The sequence below is a fragment of the Callorhinus ursinus genome, unplaced genomic scaffold, assembly GCF_003265705.2.
Source record: "Callorhinus ursinus isolate GAN/ISIS: 27379988/994484 unplaced genomic scaffold, GSC_fseal_2.0 scaffold25, whole genome shotgun sequence".
NCBI lineage: Eukaryota > Metazoa > Chordata > Mammalia > Carnivora > Otariidae > Callorhinus > Callorhinus ursinus.
In genome coordinates this window covers 37,116,729-37,138,393 of record NW_027397087.1, presented here as the reverse complement: position 1 = coordinate 37,138,393, position 21,665 = coordinate 37,116,729, and the positions used below count along the sequence as shown (strand labels likewise).

At 41.5% G+C, this 21,665-nt stretch overlaps 1 protein-coding gene and 1 pseudogene across 9 annotated transcripts in view; one reads left to right on the top strand and one right to left on the bottom strand.

Annotated features, from left to right (window-relative positions):
- The window catches only part of NEO1 (neogenin 1), a 240,133-nt gene extending 227,839 nt beyond the window's left edge, over positions 1 to 12,294 (bottom strand). For 2 of the 9 annotated variants that reach the window (XM_073877340.1, XM_073877341.1), the window contains exon 1: positions 11,246 to 11,721. In XM_073877340.1, the coding sequence (XP_073733441.1) occupies positions 11,246 to 11,372 (127 nt within the window). In that variant the 5' untranslated portion in view covers positions 11,373 to 11,721. Of the gene's footprint in view, positions 1 to 11,245; positions 11,723 to 12,073 lie in introns of those variants that run through there. The other 7 variants (XM_073877335.1, XM_073877339.1, XM_073877334.1 and 4 more) reach the window with 6 other exon arrangements.
- The window catches only part of LOC112833393 (V-type proton ATPase subunit G 1 pseudogene), a 165,851-nt pseudogene extending 144,401 nt beyond the window's left edge, over positions 1 to 21,450 (top strand).
- The last annotated feature ends 215 nt before the right edge of the window (positions 21,451 to 21,665 follow it).

The following is a 21,665-nucleotide window of genomic DNA, read 5'->3' as shown; positions in this document are numbered from 1 at the left end:
GCAATCTTTAAAAGATAATCTGGCCTATGATTTCATCATCTAATAATCACCTTTCCACTTCATAACAAATGATAAACTTAAGAATAAAAAAATGAACTTTTCAAGAAATGAGTCACTGATCAAGAACATTTCAATTGATTTTGCCTTTCCTCTGCCTCAACTCCTATTACTCTTCCTTCATCCTCCTTGTCAAAAAAACCCCTATCCATCTAAAAAGCGTCCTCATGCCTTCAAAACCAGGTCAAGTCCTACCTCCTCTAAGAAATTTAACCAAATACTCCAAACTAAACAAATCCTTATCCTTCTCAACATATGCACCCTCATTTAACAATCTAATTATACACAGCCATCAAGAAAAAATATAAAACAAATTATATAAGCACTAGTTAACTTTCATGTATTTTTAGCTAGGCTCTTCATCACTTATAAAATAACAACAACAATAACAACAGTTTACATTTAATGAGTCATTAAGATAAACCAGACTCTGTTCTAAGCATGGGCACATATTTACTCATTCATCTCGTACCTCAGTCCAGCAGGATGGTGAGTGAGTGAGTGTGTGTGTGTGTGTGTGTGTGTGTGTGTGTTTTATTTAAAGTTGTTCAGAATTGTCTTGGTAAGCCTCCCCTTTCCCTCCCTAGCACTCTAACCTAGGGCCACACCATGCATGTAGGGGTAAGTGAAAGGAACCAGTATTACTCTGGCACTATCCCATTTATTCATATGGAGGTTTGTGAAGAAGATATCTATAGGCCGAGTGAACTTTATTATGTTAAATATCTCTGACTCTAGGTACTTTTCTTCTGCAGACAGGGTAATATTTCCCTTCCTTTGGACACCCAACTATGGGTGTATGCTCGAGTCTTTGCCCTCTCTCTCCTTTCTCCTTCCTCAGTGATATGATCTACCCTCACGGCAAACCTCTATCCAGATAATTCCTGAACCTATATTTCCAGCCAAGAGAGCTAGCCGGACTTCTCACCTGAGCCTAATTTCTATAATGCCTTTACAGAAATGTTCTGCTGGCATCTCAGACTCAAGATGTCCAGAATGAAAATAATCTCTTGTCCCTTGAACTTGTCTCTTCTGCTACATTCTTCATCCATTTTCCACTTGAGACCACTTAAAAGTGCCTTGAGCCAAACTGGCATTCAAGTATTTGAATAGCTGAACTTACTCACTCTAAACCAAAGTTTCTCATCCTGTCTTAAAAGAGGTATTGGACCTGCTTCAATTCCTATTCTTCAGCAAAACAATGAATAAAATATTTATTTTCCTTCAAAATAGAACAGCTTGAAAGCTTATGAATCCGTATCAAGCGAACACAAGCAGTGGTGAGCAGAAGTCAGATAAGCAGACTGACTCAATTACTCAGTTCACTTCTCATTAAGTTAAAAATCTCAAGCAACGACGGGAGTTTTGACAATTATAAAATTTAAAATTGTTCCTATTCTTAATTATGTATTGTTTAATTTATATTTATAAATGAACCTAAGACTCAAGAATGAATATAGAATATGAACAAAAGACCTGAACAGACAATTCTCAGAAAAAAACCATCAATAAAAATCTGAAAAGATGCTCAACTCCATTAACAATTTTAAAATATAAAATTTGAAGAGATATACTTTTTTTGTCTATCAAACTGGCAAGACTTAGAAGACTGAAAATAACCACTATGTTGGCAAAGGTGTGGGGAAACAGGCACTCTCTCACTTGCTGTTGATAGTAAATCAGCCTTTTGGAGAACAATTTGGAAATAACTATCAAACATTTTAACACACATGCTCTTTTACCCTACAATTCCACATCTACAAACTTATTCTATGGTATATTTGAACATGTACACAAAGATATTTGTAAAAATGGGTTCACTGCATATGTTTGCAATAAAAAAAATTGGGAGCATCAAACTGGAACGGGTTAAATTAAGTATGATACATCTATAAAATACCATATGGCTATCAAAACAGCTGTGATAAATTTCTATGTACTCATACGGAAAGATGTCTTTAAAACAAGCTGGAAGACAGTATGCACAGCACAACCCAATTTTAAATATATATTTATATATATTTGTTTATACATGCATTGTTATATATATATTACATATTTAAAATATTTAACTGTACATATAAAACAGAAATTCCACGACACCTGGGTGGCTCAATTGGTTAAGTGTCCGCCTTCTGTTCAGGTCACGGTCACAGAGTGCTGGGATGGAGCCCTGCGTTGTCAGGCTTCCTGCTCAGCCGGGAGCTGGTTTGTCCCTCTCCCGCTGTCCCTCCCCCCAGTTCTCAAATAATTAAATAAAATCTTTTTTAAAAAAGTCCATAGCTATTAAAAGTGATTATCCCTGGGGAGAAGGCTGAAATAGTATATGATTTCACTTTTTATTTTACATATTGTTTGAAGTTTTATGTTTTTCATTTCAAGCCAACAATTAACTTCACCCAAAAATTAAAAATTCAAATGCAGTACATATTTTAGCAATCAGGGTTAGAGATGCTGCTAAAAAAGATAAATTCCATGGCCAGTGGGGTCGGCACCAGCAGAGAAGGAGCCGTGCCCTGCCACCTCACCTCTCTTCCTATCACATTTCCTGTTCTCCACCTCAGGTGTCAACCTGGCCCATACTATTTTGAGGTGAGATGAAACTCCAGAGATCTCGAAGTTTAGACACATCTCCCAAACAGTAACTGTATCTATAGTATAAAGAGAAAAGAAAGGGCAAGGGGCAGGCAAGATCCATTAGCAGTGATGGAGAGGGAAAGAAACTTTCTTCAACATGGCTGAGACAATTTTTTCTGTTTAAGGGAAGACCTTTGCATTCTTACGTTTATTTTAAATCTCCTTCCTTACGAGGTCACAACTTGCTGTCGTTAGGGGGCATTCCCAAGAGAGCCTCTACCCACTTATGATCAGCAATGGGCTTAGAAATCAGACAGTACAATCTGTTAGAAATCCACATGAATTAAAGATAAATAAGCTCTAAACAGAACCTTTGGGACTCTGAGAAACTTACTTACTTTGATGCATGGACTTTGAAAACGTATTTCTCTTATTCTCTAGTCTTCAGTTATATTCTAGAGGTAAGGGTCCATATGGTTGAATTCTATGTAGGTGAGGTGGCTATTAATAAAGGGGTTATTGCCATAAGTGTAGCAATCTCTTGGATATTAACACTACATAAATTTAAAACAATAACCCCACCTCAAACTTCAAATGCTTTGAAGAATTAACCAAAAAAATCCCTTAAATTTTAGCTGCTGCATTAAAAGTTATGCTATGAATAGTTATCAATAAAACATAATTTGTGATTCTGTCCCTAAACTTATAAATTATAATGATATCATCTTAACTTAATATAGACCTTCTATAACAAAATATATCAGGGTGATTTTTTTAAAGGTCTTATTTACTTATCTGAGAGAAAGAGAGAGAGTGAGAGGGCGCGCACAAGCAGGAAGAGGGGCGAAGGGAGAGGGAGAAGCAGGCTCCCTGATGAGCAGGAAGGCCAATACAGGGCTTGATCTCTGGATCCTGGGATCACAACCTGAGCCAAAGGCAGATGCTCACCCGACTGAGCCACTCAGGCGCCTCCAGGTGATTTTTTTTTTTTCACTTACTCTACATCTGAAAAACAAATATTCTGTATCCAGTTTCCATGTACTACCATGTTAAAAATTCACTCTGCTCAGGACTCATCACCAAGTTTTACTGGCTATCACTGACCAATAATAAATTCTGAAAACCAGTATAATCAATCTCCACATTTCCCAAAGACACAGAAGAAGTTGCACCCCCCAGATGGTTCCATTATTAGAATTCTCATATATTCAAACATTCCAGTGACCATTTCGCTTAGAAGAAATGAAAAATAACCTCCTCTGAGACTTCTAGTCTACTGACTTGCTAAAACTAGGTTAGGACTACTTGAAAGCTATGAACCAAAATTATAAGAGAAAGCAGAACTATTACTTGATTAACAGGAACACAGTGATTCCAGAATTTGTTTATCCACCTACAGCAGTAATAACACTTCCTCCATCCAAATCAAGTTATCTATTATCTGTGAGGATGTCTTATCTCTGCTATTAGACCAAGGCTTCCTAAGGATAGAAACCACGTCCAGTTCATCTTAGTATCTCCACGGTGTATAGCTTTGTGCACAATTAGCCATCGATAAAATGTTTGCAACTAGCCAACATTACCTAAATGTTTAGTTTTGGCTATAGATAAACTGACTGGAAAATTAAATTTTAAAATTCTTGCTATGAAACAATTTTAAAGAAGGTAATTTTCATGGTTTTTTTTAAGAGGAAAAGCAAAAAAAAACATATTTGACTTTCAGACTGCCCAACAGCTAACTCCTTTCAAGAAGAATTCACATACTGATTTCCTTAAACATGTAACTACTACCTCTCTCTCTCTCTCCTTTCTTTACATGAAGGAATCAAAAGAAGGAATCACAACCTGCTCATTTCAGCCAGATCTATAACCTGGGCAATTTACTTTATATCATGTATAAAGCCTAAGAGTAAGCATCTAATATTTCAAGTAATCCTGCAACTTAAAGTATCTCACAATTTCCTAACACTTAAATCTTTATTTCTTTAAATCAGCCATGAAGCTATTTTTATACCAAATCATACACAATCCTGTTTACAGGCAACTTAAAAGATTTCCCTAATCATATCCAACTTCATGTCAGAAAAAAAAAGATGTACCATAACTGGAGCTCTAGAGAATGACAAAAGGTTAATTCTTGCATCCGAGAACAGAAATGATCAGTGTTCAAACACAAGAACTGAATAGAGGTCATTTAGATATCCACGACTCAATTTTATAGACTTCAGAGTTATAGAAACTTAAAGGGAGAAGGGACCTTTGAGATTACCTATTAATTAGGTAATTAACCCCTGCAGTTAACAGATGAAACAGAGAAGCTATAGGACCTGCATTTTAAAATAATGGACTGAAGTACTCAATGTTCACAACTAAAGGTGAATATACCTTGAAAAAGTTGTAGAAGTACTAGTAAATGGTATTATTCTTGATGATATCATACTCTTCTATAATAAATGGAAACCTGACTCTCATATACACACAAAAACTATCTTTTCACCAATAATTCCATATGTGGGGATCCAAAAAACAGAAGGGAAACACCATATGCAGGAAGATGTTCATGACAGCATTTTTTATTATAGCAAAATACTAAAAACAACTTCAGCATCCATCACAGGAGAATAAATAATTAGAAGCAGTATGCAGTATCATAAAGAGCATAAGCTTTGGAGCTGGAAAGACCTGGATTCAAATGACAACTTCTCCACAGGAGAGCTATGGGACCTTTGGTCACTTAATATTTGAGACTCAGTTACCTCATCTGTAGAATGGGGGGATGTTACCATCTTCCTCACAAGGTGAAAGAAAGAATTAATGCACGTAAAAGAGCTTGGCATAGTGCTTAGAGTTCAGTGAGTGTTCAATAAATACTACTTTTACTGCTTGCTATTAATGCCATATTCATTCACTGCAATATTATACAGACATTTTCAATAATGGTTATAGGAAAATCTATACATACTGGAAAGATCTCCAACACACTGTTTAAAAAAAAAAATCAAGTTGAAAAGCAATAGGTAGTATGTTCCTGCTTATGTGTAAAAAATACAACTATATATACATATGTAAATGCAGGAGAAAAAAATACCAGAAGTGGTTATTTATAGGTAAAAAAGATATTTGTTGGTAGAAGTGATACTTTACTTCTATGTTGTCTTACTTCAAAAATATATATACATATTTTTAAATAAATTTTAAAAATAAAATTATTTAAATATAATATAGCAACCAAAAGCTAGCATAACGTTAAAACATCTACATATAAAGTTGTACATACTTCATGATTACTATGTAATACTGACGTGTAATATTAACAGAGACTAGAAAGAAATATACCAAAGTTATACCAGTGGGTCTAAATGACTTTTGTCTCTATTTCCAAAATTTCTTAATCAAAAAACTATTTTCATTCTAAATGAATCAAAATTTTGAGTTATATTTTAGTATCTTTCACTGGCTTGTGTTCCATGGCAACGCCAATTTTTTTAAAATCATAAACACCAGACTTTTCATTACCTCAGGGAGCTATCTGGTCAACATGATCTTATCTATGGTCATTTCTTTTGTTCTCCTATTGTTCATACAATTTTACCTAGAAGCCAAAACACCTACCAATGACATGGTAAATACCTTGCAACCACACAGAAGTCACTAATAAAATAAAGTGTTTGGGAAAAGACTATTAAATAGGGCCTACAGCCTTCATATATAATGAGATTAATGTTACCCCAGTATTTTTTTATTAGTGTAAAGAAAACTCATAAAGAAGAAATCAACAATGATCAATTAAGCCAACAGAAAAAAATCTACACTTTGAAAAAATTTAATAGAATTGCAGTATTTTTTAAAAGTTCATAAGAGAAATGTTAAAACCATTCCACAAAGATACAGCACTTTTCAGTTTATAAGCAGTTTAATATTTCATTTTTCTGACAATCCAGTTAGGTAAAAAGCAAGGTTACCTATAGCCCCCAACAGATACAAGAGCAGGTATGGACCATGAGTGAAATCCCAAATCCTCTGCCTCAAGTCTTTTTTCACTATCCCACATTACACACTAATTTTCATACAGTCTAAGAATAGCAATATTTTTTATCTCCTTTGAACATTCTGCCTGGAAATCTACAAATTCTTTTATACCTCATCCTGTTAGGCAAGCAGAGCAGGGCATCAGTCTCTGTTTACAGAAGACTCAGTAAAATCATTGATCTTTCCAAAGATGACAAAACTAATAAAGACTAAAACTGCAGCATATCCAGAGGAGGATGACCAAACTCACAACGGGCCAGAAAAGTAAGTAATGTGAAGAGTGGCTAAAGGAATAGAGGGGAAAGTGACATACTTGCACACACACAAATGTTGTCATTAGACACGTGAAAGGCCATCATACAAGGAAATCAGACTTGTGCTATATGGCCCTAAAAGGTAAAAACAAAGGCAATTCAACATTCCTTCAACAAACATTTACTGGTTATCCACTCTGGTCCAGATGCTTCTGCTACATTAGGTATACAAAAGGTAAATAAGAGAAGTCCCAATCTTCAAGAGGTTCAGACAAGTTGAGGAGACAAGAAAATACATAATACAAGATTTAAAGCTATGAGAACACGGAGAATAACAACTCTCTCTTTGGGCAGGGGGATAGCAGAAAAAAATTCACTAAATGATGAATAGGAATTTCAGAAGCAGACAAGGTGGGAAGTGGCATTAACAGGAAGAAAGGACAAAAAAAAAAAAAAAGAAGAAGAAAGGACAGCTTGTCAAAGGCATGGGGACATGAAGCTCTGCAATAAACCAGAAGTGGTGGAACACCAGGTACACATTAGAGGTGCCAAGAGATGAGGCTTTAAATTCGGGGTGGGAGAGGCCAGTGGTAAAGAACACAAAAGGCTTCACAATCTTCAGGCCAAGGAGTTTAGACTCTAACACTCAAGCTGTGGAACACTAATAGGAGATTTTAAGTAGGAGGATGGCATGCTCAGAAAAGGACATAGGAAAACTCATTCCAGCGGGAAAACAGATGTCTGGAGGGTATCAGTGGAGACAGATGAATTACAAAGCCACTATTATTAGTCTAGGTGGGGATGATGATGAAAAGATTCAGATTCAAGAAATATCTAGGAGGTAAAAATCAAACAGAAGTATTGGCTATAGGAATGAGGGAATGGGGAGGGTAAAAATCAAACAGAAGTATAGGCTATAGGAATGAGGGAATGGGGAGGGTCCAGGATGACTTCTAGATCTCAACTTGGGTGAATGGCACACAAAGATGCCCAAGACAGGTAATGCAGGAAGACAAGTCTATGCAACCATTCAAAAATGTGAAAGCCCAGGGCCAGGAATTGGTTTGTTATTGTCTAGAGAAAGGGGATGAGTGAAGGAGGAGGGAAGGGGAGCAAAAATGAGTTTACCTTTGGTCTTGGTTAAGTAAGGGGCCTATTCAGTGAAGCTACTGAATGGCACGTGAAGAAGAGTGGACTAGGAGAGTCATTAGCTTACATGCAGCAACTGAAGCCAAGACAGAAGGAGATCAAGTTTGATGCCAACATTTAATAAGGGAATAAAAGAAAAACTTGAGTAACAAATAACGAACTGAACACAAAAGTAAGAGACGAATTAACAGAGTGATGCCGAAAAAGGCAAGAGAAAAGGAAAAAGAAATCAAGAAGAGAAGGTCGAAAATTAAAGTTAAATGTGCTGCATAAAGCAAAGTTTATGGGCAGAAGTTATTCAAAATGGGAACAGACCACCTTGTGAGGTAACAAATCACATCATCAAGTAAATGATTCAGACAGAGAGCGTCATCTATGTGGGATGATGACAAGAGGATTCTTCCCTTAAAGGAGAAATGCAGCTACAGTACACCTCTGAAGTCTAGAGCAAGGTTAGCCTCACCACCAGTAGGACATTTCATCAAACACATTTTTGCATTCTGACCAAGAATGGAATATTCGATTACTCTAGTAAAAGTTTTTTAAAAGGTTTCTACATATTTCATATAACTCATAAGCAACCAATACTGGATTTAAACTTCACTAATTCTGCTCTTGGCGTACAGAAAGTTGCTGGAGAAAGTGTGGAAATAGCTCATCTGGTCTACTTTAAATTCAAACTGATTTCAACTGAGCTCTCAACACTGACTTCCCTACTTTCCCGTTCTTGCATTTCAATTCTACCCCATCACCATTCCTTAACCCTCACTCTGATTAGAGAAGACTTGCACCGCAAAGGCAGGCTGCTCTGTCCTGACTTCTTTCCCTAGGTCCCTACCCATCTTTTCAGAAATCTTCCCTTCCTTCCTTCCTAAAACCAGACAGTGTGCCTAATCATTTCCAACCCTCTACAGCTGACCATTTTCTATCACTAGTTCATCTCCCTCCTTTGTCCTCCTCAACGTCACCCTAAATTGGAAAACCACTCCATTTAACCCGCTGTCCCACACCCTAATTTTCTCCCTTTTCTACCAAATACCTCCATCCCCCTACCACCTACTCACTGTAATCCCCCGCAGAAAGGTTTGAGTCTATCACTCTTCAAAAATAAAAAATTAAAACCACTGACAAATGACATGGGATCTACTGACCACTTGTTTCAGTTGCCACTTACTCAGTTCTCAATTCCCTCGATCTCTCTGCAGCTTATGACAGAACTGACCAGCCCCTTCTTATTGCAGAAATGAGAAATAAAGCAGGCTGGCTTGTGCAAAGCACTCTGGACCAAGAATCAGATCTGTACTCAAGTCCCTACTAATACCACTAACTAGCTGTGAGCCTCCCCACCTCCAGTCCTCCTCACCCTTCGGATCTCACTTCTCAGACACCCTGACACCCAGACTAGGTTAGGTCCTGGCAGTATACTTTCTCAAAACCCATTCTTCTACTTTCTAGTGCTTATCACCTTACTTACTTACTTAATTAGTAGTTAATGGCTATCTTCCTACCCACTCACCAGACTGGAAGCTCCATGAAGACAGGACACACATTTAAGCAATGCCTGCACCTTATCATCGCAAAATAAAAGCCCATCAACTGAATCAATGTTGAAATATACGTTTCAATCACTTCTAAGAGACTGCTTACATGACTTTTATTAACCTAATAAAATTATGTTATTTATTTACAAAATTACTGACAAAATTCTAAACAAACACCACCAATTACCTAAAACATACATAATATGAATTACACATAAAATTAAGAGTAGGAAGGAATCTGTCTTTCCCAAATAGTTACATTTCTCTTGCCCATCCACAAGAACAGAAAGGCTGGATCAGTAAACCTACGTTTCAGGCCCAAAATGTGTATTCTAACCCAGGTACAGGCTGAGTGTGCAAGTGCAGGTTTGATACTAAAACACTCTTGTTTATAACGCTGTTTAGATAATGCCTATCGGTATTCAGGTTTAAAGCTTTTTAACGTTGGCAAAAGCCGTGAGCTAATAATACTCTGCAAGAAAATCAAAAGAAAGTTTAATCAGTTGTTACATTTGCAGTGTGATTTTAAGTATTATTCAGTATGAATCCAAAAAACAAGTAAAGGCTTGGCGATTAGAAGCTGCCACTGTGCCTGATCAGATGACGTTCAAATGCAAAAATTTCAGATCTCATACTAGTAGGTGAGAGTTTTGTCAAGTTTTACAATACACCACCTTGGTCAAACAATTTAAACAGATTGCATGTTAATTTGCCCTTCAACTGCTGAGTGTGTCCCGATCAACTACACTGTAAGGTCTTCTCCAGGCAGGCTTGGCCCCCTTAAATAAATAGGGGTGCAAGTAATTTCAATAATCTATGATATTTAAAAATAACACCTAAAAACAGTTTTTCAGGCTAAATATATACATTGCACCTGGAAACATAAAGTACTTAAAATCCGATGCTTAGACAATTCCCTAGGTTAAGAGCAGTTACCAGGCTGTAAATATAGTTGTAATCCCCAGGAAAGGAGAGGCATTTCATAACGGAAACACTAACAGATATAATCAGTTGGAGCGGTTCTCCAAGTCGCCCTCATCGTTAAGTCAACACCAGCGGTTGTGAGGGGGCAATTGTGCCCCTCAGACACCCTCACTCTTCCGCAGCCTCGGGGCTACAATCCCCGCACGATGTGTCCCTCGAGACCAGCCAGCGCTCCCCTGGGACCTCAGCTGGGAAATCCCTAGCCAGGGAATGCGGAGTTCAAGCCCCCCTCCCCCTTCCTTTCCTGAAAATTAATGAATTGGCCGTGCGATTGTTTATTTAATGAGGTGTGTAGTGGCCTCTACTGGTGCTTGTGTGAGCACAAGAATGTCCCACTCTTACAAGTGGGATGAGCCTGGGGGAGGGGAGGAAGGCGAGGGGTGAACCTGCCTCCGGGTACAAAGCACAGAACTAGACCCGGGAGCCCCCGACGTGCCCCCGCGGCCGCCCCTTCCCCGGCCGTGTCCCCGCCCGCCTACTTCACTCTCCACCTAGCGCGACCCCCTTTCTCTTTGGCAACCGGTGCCGAGGCAGAGAAGTTCCTGCACGTTTCCTCCAGGATCCTAAACAAAAACACCGCAGCCACCGGTACGGGTGCGGGTGCCGCGCCCCCGCCCCCACCCCGCGCCTCCCGGGCCCGCGCCCCCCGCTTACCTGGGGACTGCGGCGGGGAGCCGCTCCTGGCTGCCGCGGCGGGCGCCGGGCGCCCGAGCAGCAGCAGGCAGCAGAGCCAGAAGGAGGAGGTGCTGAGGAGTCGCCGGGCTCCCCGCTCCGCCGCCATCTCTGCCCCGCGAGCGGCGGCAGCGGTGGCGGCGGCGGCAGCGGCAGCGCCGCGGAGCCCTCGCCTCCTTCCCTCCCGCGCGCCTCAGCCGGTCCCTCGCTGCAGGCTCGGCTCCCGCGGCCGCCGCCGCCACTGTTCCGCCCGGCCCGGCCCGCGCGGCCCCTCTCGCGGGAGGGGAGACTCGGGGGCGCCTCCCTCCTGCAGGGGGGCGGAGAGGGGAGAAGAGCAGAGAGGGGGGAGTCAGTACATTCCGGGCCGGGGTTGGGGGGGGTCGGTCTCCAGGTTCCAGGCGCCGCCACCCGCCGCCGACTCCGGCTCCACACACCAGTGCGAGGGGGGCGGAGACCGCAGGCGGCGGGGGTGGGGGGCGGGGGCCCGGAGCGCGCACACCCGCGCACGCGCAAGCGCGCGCCTCCCTCGCCCGCACCCCCTCGGCTCCGTGCGCGGCCCGCCCCCGCTCCAATCCCGGCTGCCGCCTCGCGGGCCGCGGCGGCGGGCCGCTCCCCTCCCCCCTCTCCCCGGTGCCGCGGACGGGAGCGGGGCGCGCGCGCCGGGCGCTGCTGCTGGCGTCAGGGAAACCCCGGAGAAGCGGATCCTCCTTCTCCTCCCCGCGGCCGCCCGCTCGCCGCAGCTCCTAGTCCCGGCGCGCCCCCGCCGCCTGCTCCTAGCCCCAGGGAGAAATCCACACACCCCCTTCTCACCTCCCCTGACGCCTCGGGCTGCGGAGACCTGGGGCGAGAAGCGCTCCGAGCTCAGGCTAGTCCGGGAGGCCGGAGCGGGAGCGCACCTCTCCTCAGCCTGGGCCCAGGGCCTCTATATAGGGCCTCAGAGGAAACCGAATGGCCTCCGGGAGGAAACCTGGGTGCGCAGAGGGTCGGCGCGGGGCTTTATGTGCTCGCCAAAAACAATAGCGATCCCGCCCGGCTCTTGCTGGGACCTGGCGCGGCTCCCGTGGGAGGGGGCCCACCGCGCCGCCGCTGACCAGCTTCCAGGCCGGGCCGCCCTCGCCGCGCGCTTCCCGGGACAGGGCCGGGGCCCGCCCGGACCGCCGGGCCCGCGCCTCCACCCGCGTCGCTCGGCCCGGCTCCAGGGAAGCAGGGCGCAAACAAAGGTGCCCGGTGTCCACCCCTCCAGCCCGAGCAGGGGCCGAGGCTGAGCCCCAGGGCTCCCCGGGGCTGATCCTCTGGCTGTAGCGAACCTTTTACCTATACCTCTGCGGAGCACTTCGCTCTCTCAAATCTGGAGATCACGTCTTTCGCCGGTAAACCGGGAGCGAGAGGAATGTGATTTTGAACACTTGGTCATCGTGAAGCAGCACCCGGGCTTCCCCAGAGTTGGGGGAAAGCAGTTTGTAGTTACACTGCTGATGGGAATACTGCTAATTTTATAAACTGCCCCCATGGAAAATTTAAGAAAATCTCTTTGTGTGGTTGTGCGCTTCAAGAGTCATGTCTTGTTAATATGAGTTGGATTTTTGTTCACTGCTCTGAATAACCAAAATGTGTTGCTTCCCACGAGAAGATGGCTATTTCTCTTTCCACATCCCTACGTGCCTTCTCGTAATTATTTTCTTCAGCTATTTTCTTTTATTCTGACGTGCCAAAATAAGCAATGTAAGGCTTGCGTTAACATTAGGAGGGAAGAGCTCAGACTCCTCATAAAACCTCTTAGATCATCAAAACGGTGGAATTAGGAACCCTCATCCCAGTTCTTTGAAACAATTGACTCCTAAAAGAACAAACATGCTTATTGTTTTCCACCAGGGAAACAATTTAAATATCTTTTTGTTTTGGTTAGAATTGTTAACCAGCAAAAATATTTCCTAAATACCCCTGATTGACCTGTTAAATTAGAAATAGATTACCTCCCAATTACTTCACAAGTATTTGCTTAATTAACCTTTAATAATCACATCATGAATAATGTGATTATTCAGTTTTCTGAGCTAATTAATGAGAAAAACCCTTTGGAAGCTATAAATTGCCTTGCAAATGTTAATTTTCAGGTATCTTTTCTAAGTCTGAAAATTTTTCCATAGTAAAACTATAAAATGTATAATGTGACTTCTAAAATGAAGTTTAAATTTATCTCCAAGTTGAAGAAATATGAGTTGTGGCTAATAAAGTAAGCAGAGTGATTTTCACATATGACTTTGTGAACTGTGCCACTAATGTCTCAGCCCACAGTGTACATCGGGGTTAAGTCAAAAAGTTTAAAGCACTTTCTGTAAAATAGGGTGACTAAATCATGTATTTCTGACTTGTGATTAAGTCACAATTTTAATTAAACCCACTCTAATAAGCCACTAATAGATGGAGCCCCAAATAAAAAGTTATAGATTCTGTATCAGTTCAAGAAAAGTAACCCCAGGCACACACACGCATTCAGATTCCTCACCTTGTTGCAATGTAACTGAGGTAGATATTCTCTTTAAAAATCAGCATTTGAATTCATTAACCTCTCTTCTCTTTACTAAGGCATCTCTGAGAGATTTTCTTAGGCATTTTCATCCTCCCAGCAAGATTTTCAACTAATACTTCAATCCACGTTTACACTGCTAATCAACATATTTTATGTAGTCTAAACTATTAATCTATGGAGAGATATTAAGCCATTCGTGAAATTAACACTTTTTTCATCTAAGTTAGAACCTGAGGCCCATGTTCAAGGAGTAGAGCACAAAGAAAGTTTTAGAGCAAAGAAAACAGACTGGCCATTGTATGTTGGTATAAGTTATCAAAGTGCAGGCCAAAAATAACTAGACCAAATATTTTTGTGAAATTTATTCTAAGTGTACTTTGATATAAAAATTAAATGAAAAATTAATAAAGCCAATGAATATAAAACTTGGTAAGAATCTTATTCTCTGTAGTAAAAGGATTATTTTTCAACTTTAGAGAGGCAATATATTTTAGTGTTTAATTGCTGGCAGTAATTAGATTCTGTAGCCGATTCCCTGGCTGAATACCAGTATCCAAGGTAGCAAAGAAGAAAGCTAGCCCCCTGACTAGTAGATACAAGTATAGAACCCTTCCTAGACACAGAAAATTTTAACTAGGAGTTACCCATGTCGTAGACACAAGATTTTCTCCTACATAGGTGTTGACATTTTTACATTCACCCTTTACGTTTCACTAGGTAAGAATTTTTATTTCTCCCTTTCTCCTCCCAAAGCCACCTGTTCTAGGGAGCCATCTCTGAAGTAAGCCTAATTAAGAAGGATATGTGCTCCTTAAGGACAAAGCCTACACAATATTAATTTTGCTCGTTACACGTTGCTTAATTAACCATATATCTGTAGTTCCACAACAACTTATTAATTCAACAAATATTATTGAAGACCTTTTGTTTGCCAGATATTGTGGTGGGTGCTGAGATAAAATTATTTGTTCATTCATTTAACATTTATAAAACACTGTGTCTTATGCTCTGCCCTGTGTTCAAGGAACGCAATGGTGATCCAGACAGACAAGTTTCCCTGTCTAGCAGGAAAGATAAAGAGTTATAACAAAGAAGTGTGAAGAATGTTATGGTGAGGAAAGATAAGGAGTGTGGGAAAAAGTAAGAGCATCTAACCTGACTAAATTGTTTGTGGGGGCAGAGGGAGGGTGGGGTTGGGGAATTAGGGAAGAAGCGTCGGTCTCTAAATTGAGCCAAATGGAAGAAGATGGGTAGGAGTTAGCTATCCTGCAGTGAGAATTGACGTTGGATTTGCATTTTAGAAGGATCACTAGGGGCGCCTGGGTGGCTCAGTCGTTAAGCGTCTGCCTTAGGCTCAGGTCATGGTCCCAGGGTCCTGGGATGGAGTCCCGCATCCGGCTCCCTGTTCAGCAGGAGGCCTGCTTCTCCCTCTCCCACTCCCCCTGCTTGTGTTCCCTCTCTCACTGTCTCTCTGTCAAATAGATAAATAAAAATCTTAAAAAAAAAAAAGTCTTCTCCCCATACAAATTGTAATAATTCTGGTCTATCCCCAGGAATTTAATTTCTAAAAAAAAAAAAAGAAGAAGAAGAAGGATCACTCAGGCTGCTTCATGAAGTGTAGGTTGGAAGGGGACAAGACCTATGAAACCAGTTCGGATTTTGTTAACAGTAGTCTGGGGAGGAGATAGTGGTGCCCTGGAGTAAAGCAGAGGGGGTTAAGAGAAGTGAGCAGATAAGAGAGAGATTTAGGTGATAGAAGCAACAGAGGTGTGTGGGAGACTGGAGGCGAGTGTGACTCAGATTTCAGCTTGGGCATCGGAATGAAGGTGGTGACGTTCACTGAGAGAGGAATTAGGAAGAGGAGCAGATGGGAGGAAATGTGAGCTTAACTTTGGACAAGTTTAATTTAAAGTGCCTAAGGGACATCTAAGTAGAAATATCAGTAAACTGTTTGTTATTTGGGTATGGGGTTTAGCAGGGAGAATTGGGCTGGAGGTGAGTCATCAGCATATACCATCTATGCCTAAATATAAGGCGCCTCTGAGTACAGAGCATGCCCCATTTTCCCAATTAAAATCCGCCCGCAATAAAACTTTGTAGCCAGCTTAAATATATGAACTTTTAGAGATGTAGATTAAATGATCAGAGATGTACACTGATAATGTTTAATATATTAACTTAATTATATTTACATACTTTAAACTATTAATGAAATATAATTTTTAAAACAATTTTCTAGAAACTCTTCACAGTGTTTTTATCATCACCAGAGTCTCATTTTGAGTCTCTGACACGGTTTCCCAAGACAGATTATCTTTACTTCCACCTAAATTTTGACTTTATATATGACATTGTCACTGGGAATTTTTTTCCAGGCTTCAGTATCTAATCACACTACATCATTCATCCTATACCCATATTCACTTATATATTTTTTTCCATAATGACTCTTAAGGGCTTGTTTACAAGCACATCCAACATTTGCAAATTTGAAGGTGTTTCCCTGGAATTAATTTCTAAATCTGTGTTAAATTTCCTGATTTCCTTTCTTACCCATTCTGTCAGGGGGCTTCCGTATGAACACTGAATGAGATTATTTCACACTAGTGCATATTCCCCCAAAGAGAATTGATGTTCAAAATAATTGAGAGAACATCCAGTAATATGAAGGACTTTTTTAAGGTCAGAATATAAGGTGACTCTCTCTCTTCTAAGGGATTTATTGGGGAGGGAAGCTGGTATTATATTCCGGTATATACAGTAATGACAAGAAGTGGTTGAGATTACTCCAGGGAAGTTTCAGACCAGAGAGGAGGATTTAGGACTAGCACCAAACCCGAGGAACACCAACACGTTTAAGGTACAGAACAAGAAAAGGAACTTGCAAAGAAGGAAGCAGACATACAAAAAGAAAACCAGAAGCATGTAGTGTCACAGAAGCCAAAGAAAGAAGGTGCTTCAGGAATGCAGGAGTGGTCCATAGTGTCACGTGCTCCTGAGAGGTCAAGTAAGGTAAGACCTGAAAAACATCTGTGTTGCATTTCATGATAAGGTGGTCACGGACAGCCTTACCAAGTGCGGTTGCAGCAGAGAGTAAGACCACCTGATTGCTATGGCGTGTCACTGAGTGTGAACAACTTCCTCAAGGTGTTTACTTATAATAGGAAGAAAGAGTGGGGAAGTCTAGAATGGACTCTGTTGGGGGGGTGGGGAGTGAAAAGTGCTGATCCAGGGAGCCAATAGAGAGGGAAGTGTTGAAGATTCAAGAGAGCAGGGGGATAATTGATAGCTTTGAAACAGTGTAGTAGATAATTTGGCAGCTGTCATTCAGCAAGGCCCATGATTATCTGACCTCAGTAGTCTCAAGCAACTGGCAATATGCAAAAAGGACTTCACAGAATAGAGTTACACCCTGGCCCTGTGGTTTCCAGGCAGCTTTCTGCTGTATTTGACCATGGGTTGTTCTTGTAACACCTTCATGAAGACTGCAAATGAGAAGCCACATCCTGACGATGGCTACCCAGTCCTCTCTCCTCAAAGGACACATGGCTGGGTCCCAACAGACAACAGTCACAAAGCAGGGCAGTCCAGCTTTCCAGCAAGAATGACAGGATCTTGCTTTTTGGTGGCAAGCAACAGAAACCCAACACAAAATACTATCTGAAGCAGAAAGAAATTTTATTGGAAGGACCCCAGAATCTCAGGACAAGGATGCAGCCAGACCTCAGGAATGGAACTAGAAACTGGAGTCCTTTAAAGAACCCAGAGAATCCTCTTTTGGAGAGTCTCATGTCTCTGCGCATCTTTCTGAATCTTCCTCAGCTTCACATCTGTTGCAGAATGGCTCTCTGTCCCAGTCCACATGGCAGAAAGTGACCACTGCCAACCACTTCCCAGTTACCCTGGAACAGTCTGCTTCTGACTGCCTGTCCTAGTTACGAACTTCCCAGTGAAAGGACCGACAGTCCACCTTAATTGAGCCCACCCTAAGCCATTCAGGCAGTAATGTGGCAGCTCCCATTGTAATTAAGTAAATAAAAGGGGAATGTGCAATTCATGGAAAAGAGGTGCCAAATAATTCAACAAGCATCGATTGCAGATGGGTTCCATTTATCACCAAATCCCAGTTACCAAACCTGGTACCTGGCATTTAATAAATATCTCTCTAAGACATAAGTAGTTGATGTTGATATGAAGATTTTTAAAATTATGGAAGGGAGGGGCACCTGGGTGGCTCAGACAGTTAAGCGACTGCCTTCAGCTCAGGTCATGATCCCAGGGTCCTGGGTTCAAGTCCCACATCGGTCTCCCTGCTGAGCAGGGAGGCTGCTTCTCCCTTTCCCTCTGTCTGCTGCTACCCCTGCTTGTACTCTCTCTCTCCTGTCAAATAAATAAAAAAAACCTTAAAAAATTTTAAATTATGGAAAGGAGTTTAGATATAGGTCAAGATAGTTGCTTGGGTGAAAAGAGCCAGAAAAGAAGAAAGCAAACATACATCTGTGCAGATAGGTTCATAGGCAAGAGGATAAAAAATTCATTCTGGAGGGTCTTGATATTCTCCATGAAGTAGGAGCAAGGCCTTCTGCTGCAAGAAGAGAAGGGGTGTGGTAAGGTGTTTAAGAAGAGTGGCATGTGTTTGGAAGAGTCAGGGGGGAGGGCGCCCGGGTGGCTCAGTTGGCTGGGCGACTGCCTTCGGCTCGGGTCATGATCCTGGAGTCCCGGGATCGAGTCCCGCATCGGGCTCCCTGCTCAGCGGGGAGTCTGCTTCCACCTCTGACCCTCTTCCCTCTCGTGCTCTCTCTCTCTCTCTCACTCTCTCTCTCTCACATAAATAAATAAAAATCTTTAAAAAAAAAAAGAGTCAGGGGGGATTATTATAGGGCAGAATACATGGGTCCAGCAGAAATTCCTAACGACACGTTTGTGATTTTTGTCCATCTAGTGCTTCTAAGGCAAAACATACTAAGAGGAAAGAATGTGGATGGTTGGATTGACCCAGAGTTGGGGATTTCTAGGAGTGGGTGAAGAAGTAAAAGACAAGGGTTGGAGGCACTCAAGGATGCTGAGAAGTGAATTAATAAACTGGTAAACCATGTGCGCTAGTCTAGATAGGGAAGGAAATAAATCCAGAATGGTTAGAATGACTAGGATAAAATGAGAGTGTCAACATATTGGAACAATCAGGAAGATCCAAGAGTAGATGTACAATGTATGAGTAAGGAAGTAAGAGCATAAAGACAGAAGGTTGCGTCTTTGAGACTAGAAGTTGACTGTTTCAGAAGAGCCAAGGAAGCCAAGAAACTTTTAGTAATAGTGTTTGGTGCATTACTTTTTGGTGCATTGCTTACACGTTTTGGAAATGTTGGGAGTTTCCTTCTCCCTGCTGTGGACTCAGCTCTATCCAGTTGCCTGCCATTGAGCTTGTATATCACACACACACGCACGCACACATGCACGCACCACACCAAGCCACTTTCTACAATGGAGTTGAAATGGCCAAAAAAGGAGATTACCAGAGGACAGTCTGACTTCTATTCCAAACTGCAACCCTCCCACCCACCCACCACCATCACACACACACCCAGTCTGCTCTCCAACACTAGGGAGCTGAATTCAATAACATAAAAACCTCAAGAAGCTCATTTATTCCTTTAGCTTATGTCCAATATAAGAGCTACCTCTGTTTTCATCCCTTTCTATTAGCCCTGAAAAACTCCCAAGCAGACGGCACCCTCAACCTTACCACTAATTGGGAAACAAAAAAGAGATTTGCCTCACTCGAGGTTCTGCTATAGAAGGAATCAATGGGAATGCTATTCTATATTGGCATTTTCCTGCCTTGAATGTTGCCATGCAAGTTCCTGTCTGGTGGTGAAGATGGTGGAGAGGGAGAGGGAGGAGAGCAGGGTTAGTGTGACTAAGAGATGGGTCACCCACAAAGCCAATGAAGTCACCCAAGATGGCAGGCAGGGAGCAGTTGGAATAGAGAGAAAGAATATAAGCCACTTGACACTTAAAGGTATCTGAGAAATGACTCATAAGTCGATCTTATATGACAACAACAACAACAGCAAAAGACACTGAGCTAGATGCCATGGTTCCCAAAATCAAACAGAGCTCTTGTGCTCCTTTGGTTTTTTGTTTCTACCCCAAAATGTAAGTGATTTGGTGGGATCCCAGATGAGTATTAACACCACCTACTGGTCACTTGAGATCTGAACAAATGAGGTCCACAGAAGTGGCCTCAGGAGAAAGTCAGATTTAAAAACTGAAACAAAACAGGAGATAGAAGGGATGCCTGTGCAGAGAATGGGTAAATAGAGGCATTTGTTTACAACCTGGTGGGACTTCCAAGGGAACAGAGGATATGTTCGTTAGAGAGGTTAAGCACTGAGAGCTTGCATCAATGGGGAGCAAGTGCAGAACATTATGAAAAGAGCCTGCAGGACAATGACCACTTGAATGAGAGGTTCTGAATCAGTGGTGACACCAAGCCAATGTATCAGGGTGAAGACTGTGGCCTGTGAGGAGCCCAGCCCAGCCCGACACAGCTTTCAGTGTTCTAATAAGTCCATGGAAGCCTAAGGGAGGAGGAGGGCCAATCTGTTGGGCTCTAGATTCTGAGGGTTCTAGATTCTGCGCACAAACCCTCAGGGGGACAGCCACAACCACAGCAGCTGGAGCAGAATGGCAGGAGCAGTAGTGACCCAAGGGCAGATATGAGAGAATTTCCTCCAGAAGTTCAAGGGTACTGCTCTCAGGAAAGAAAGCCTCCCTGATACTTAGTGCAGGGATTCCCAAATATAGAATCACCCAGGGTGATTCTAACACACGCAAAGATTCCTAGGCTCCCCCTAAGTCCTCTTGAATTATAAACTCCTAGGGGTGGCCCCAGGAATATGTATTTTTGAGAAATCGCTAGATGGCTTCAGAGATTCTATCTAACAGGAACTTAAGGGTGGTGATGTAGTTGGTTAACAGAAGTAAGCAGTGACTCAAAGGATAATAAGCTTTATAGATTTTCATATTCTTAAACCTAAACTCCTCTAATTACATTAAAATAAACCAAAACATTAACTCATAACTCCCTGTATTTAGCACTTTTGCTCTTCCTCCTCTTTTTTCTTCTTGTCATTATTTGCATTTGAAATCATACCCTCTTGTCGTTGGTGATTTTAAAAACCATCCCTTTTGATGTTGCATTTATCAAATTTCCCAATATTGAAGGAATGAATGTTATGGAACACATGGAAAATGCCCAAAAATAAATAGAAGAGTAAAATTACCTATATTCTCTCTTCCCACACCATTCTTAATGTTTGGCTGTATCTTCCATTTTTATTAATCTCCACAAAGCTTTTTTCTATATTTGTAATTATATATAGAAAAAAACTTTGTAATCTTTTCTATATATACTTTCTTATACTAGTTTTTAACTTTGTAAGAAACTGGTGTAAGAAAATTTGTAATCATAATATATATGTAAACATATTCTACTTTCTTAAACTTATTATTATATGTTCTGCTTTCTTAAACTTATCATAATACTTCCTTATGTTATAAATTATTATTCTTAAAAATATATGCAATTCTTGGGGTGTCTGGGTCACTCAGTCGGTTAAGCGTCTGCCTTCAGCTCAGGTCATGATCTCAGCGCCTGGGATTGAGCCCCATGTCAGGCTCTCTACTCAGCAGGTGAGTCTACTTCTCTTTCTCTCTCTCTCTCTCTCAAATAAATAAATAAAATCTTTAAAAAATATATGCAATACTTTGCAATATTATGTTGAATAGATAAATCATAATTGCCTAAACCATTTTCTTATTGTTGGATGTTTGGTATTGTTTATTTATTCTACAAATATTTATCAGTTT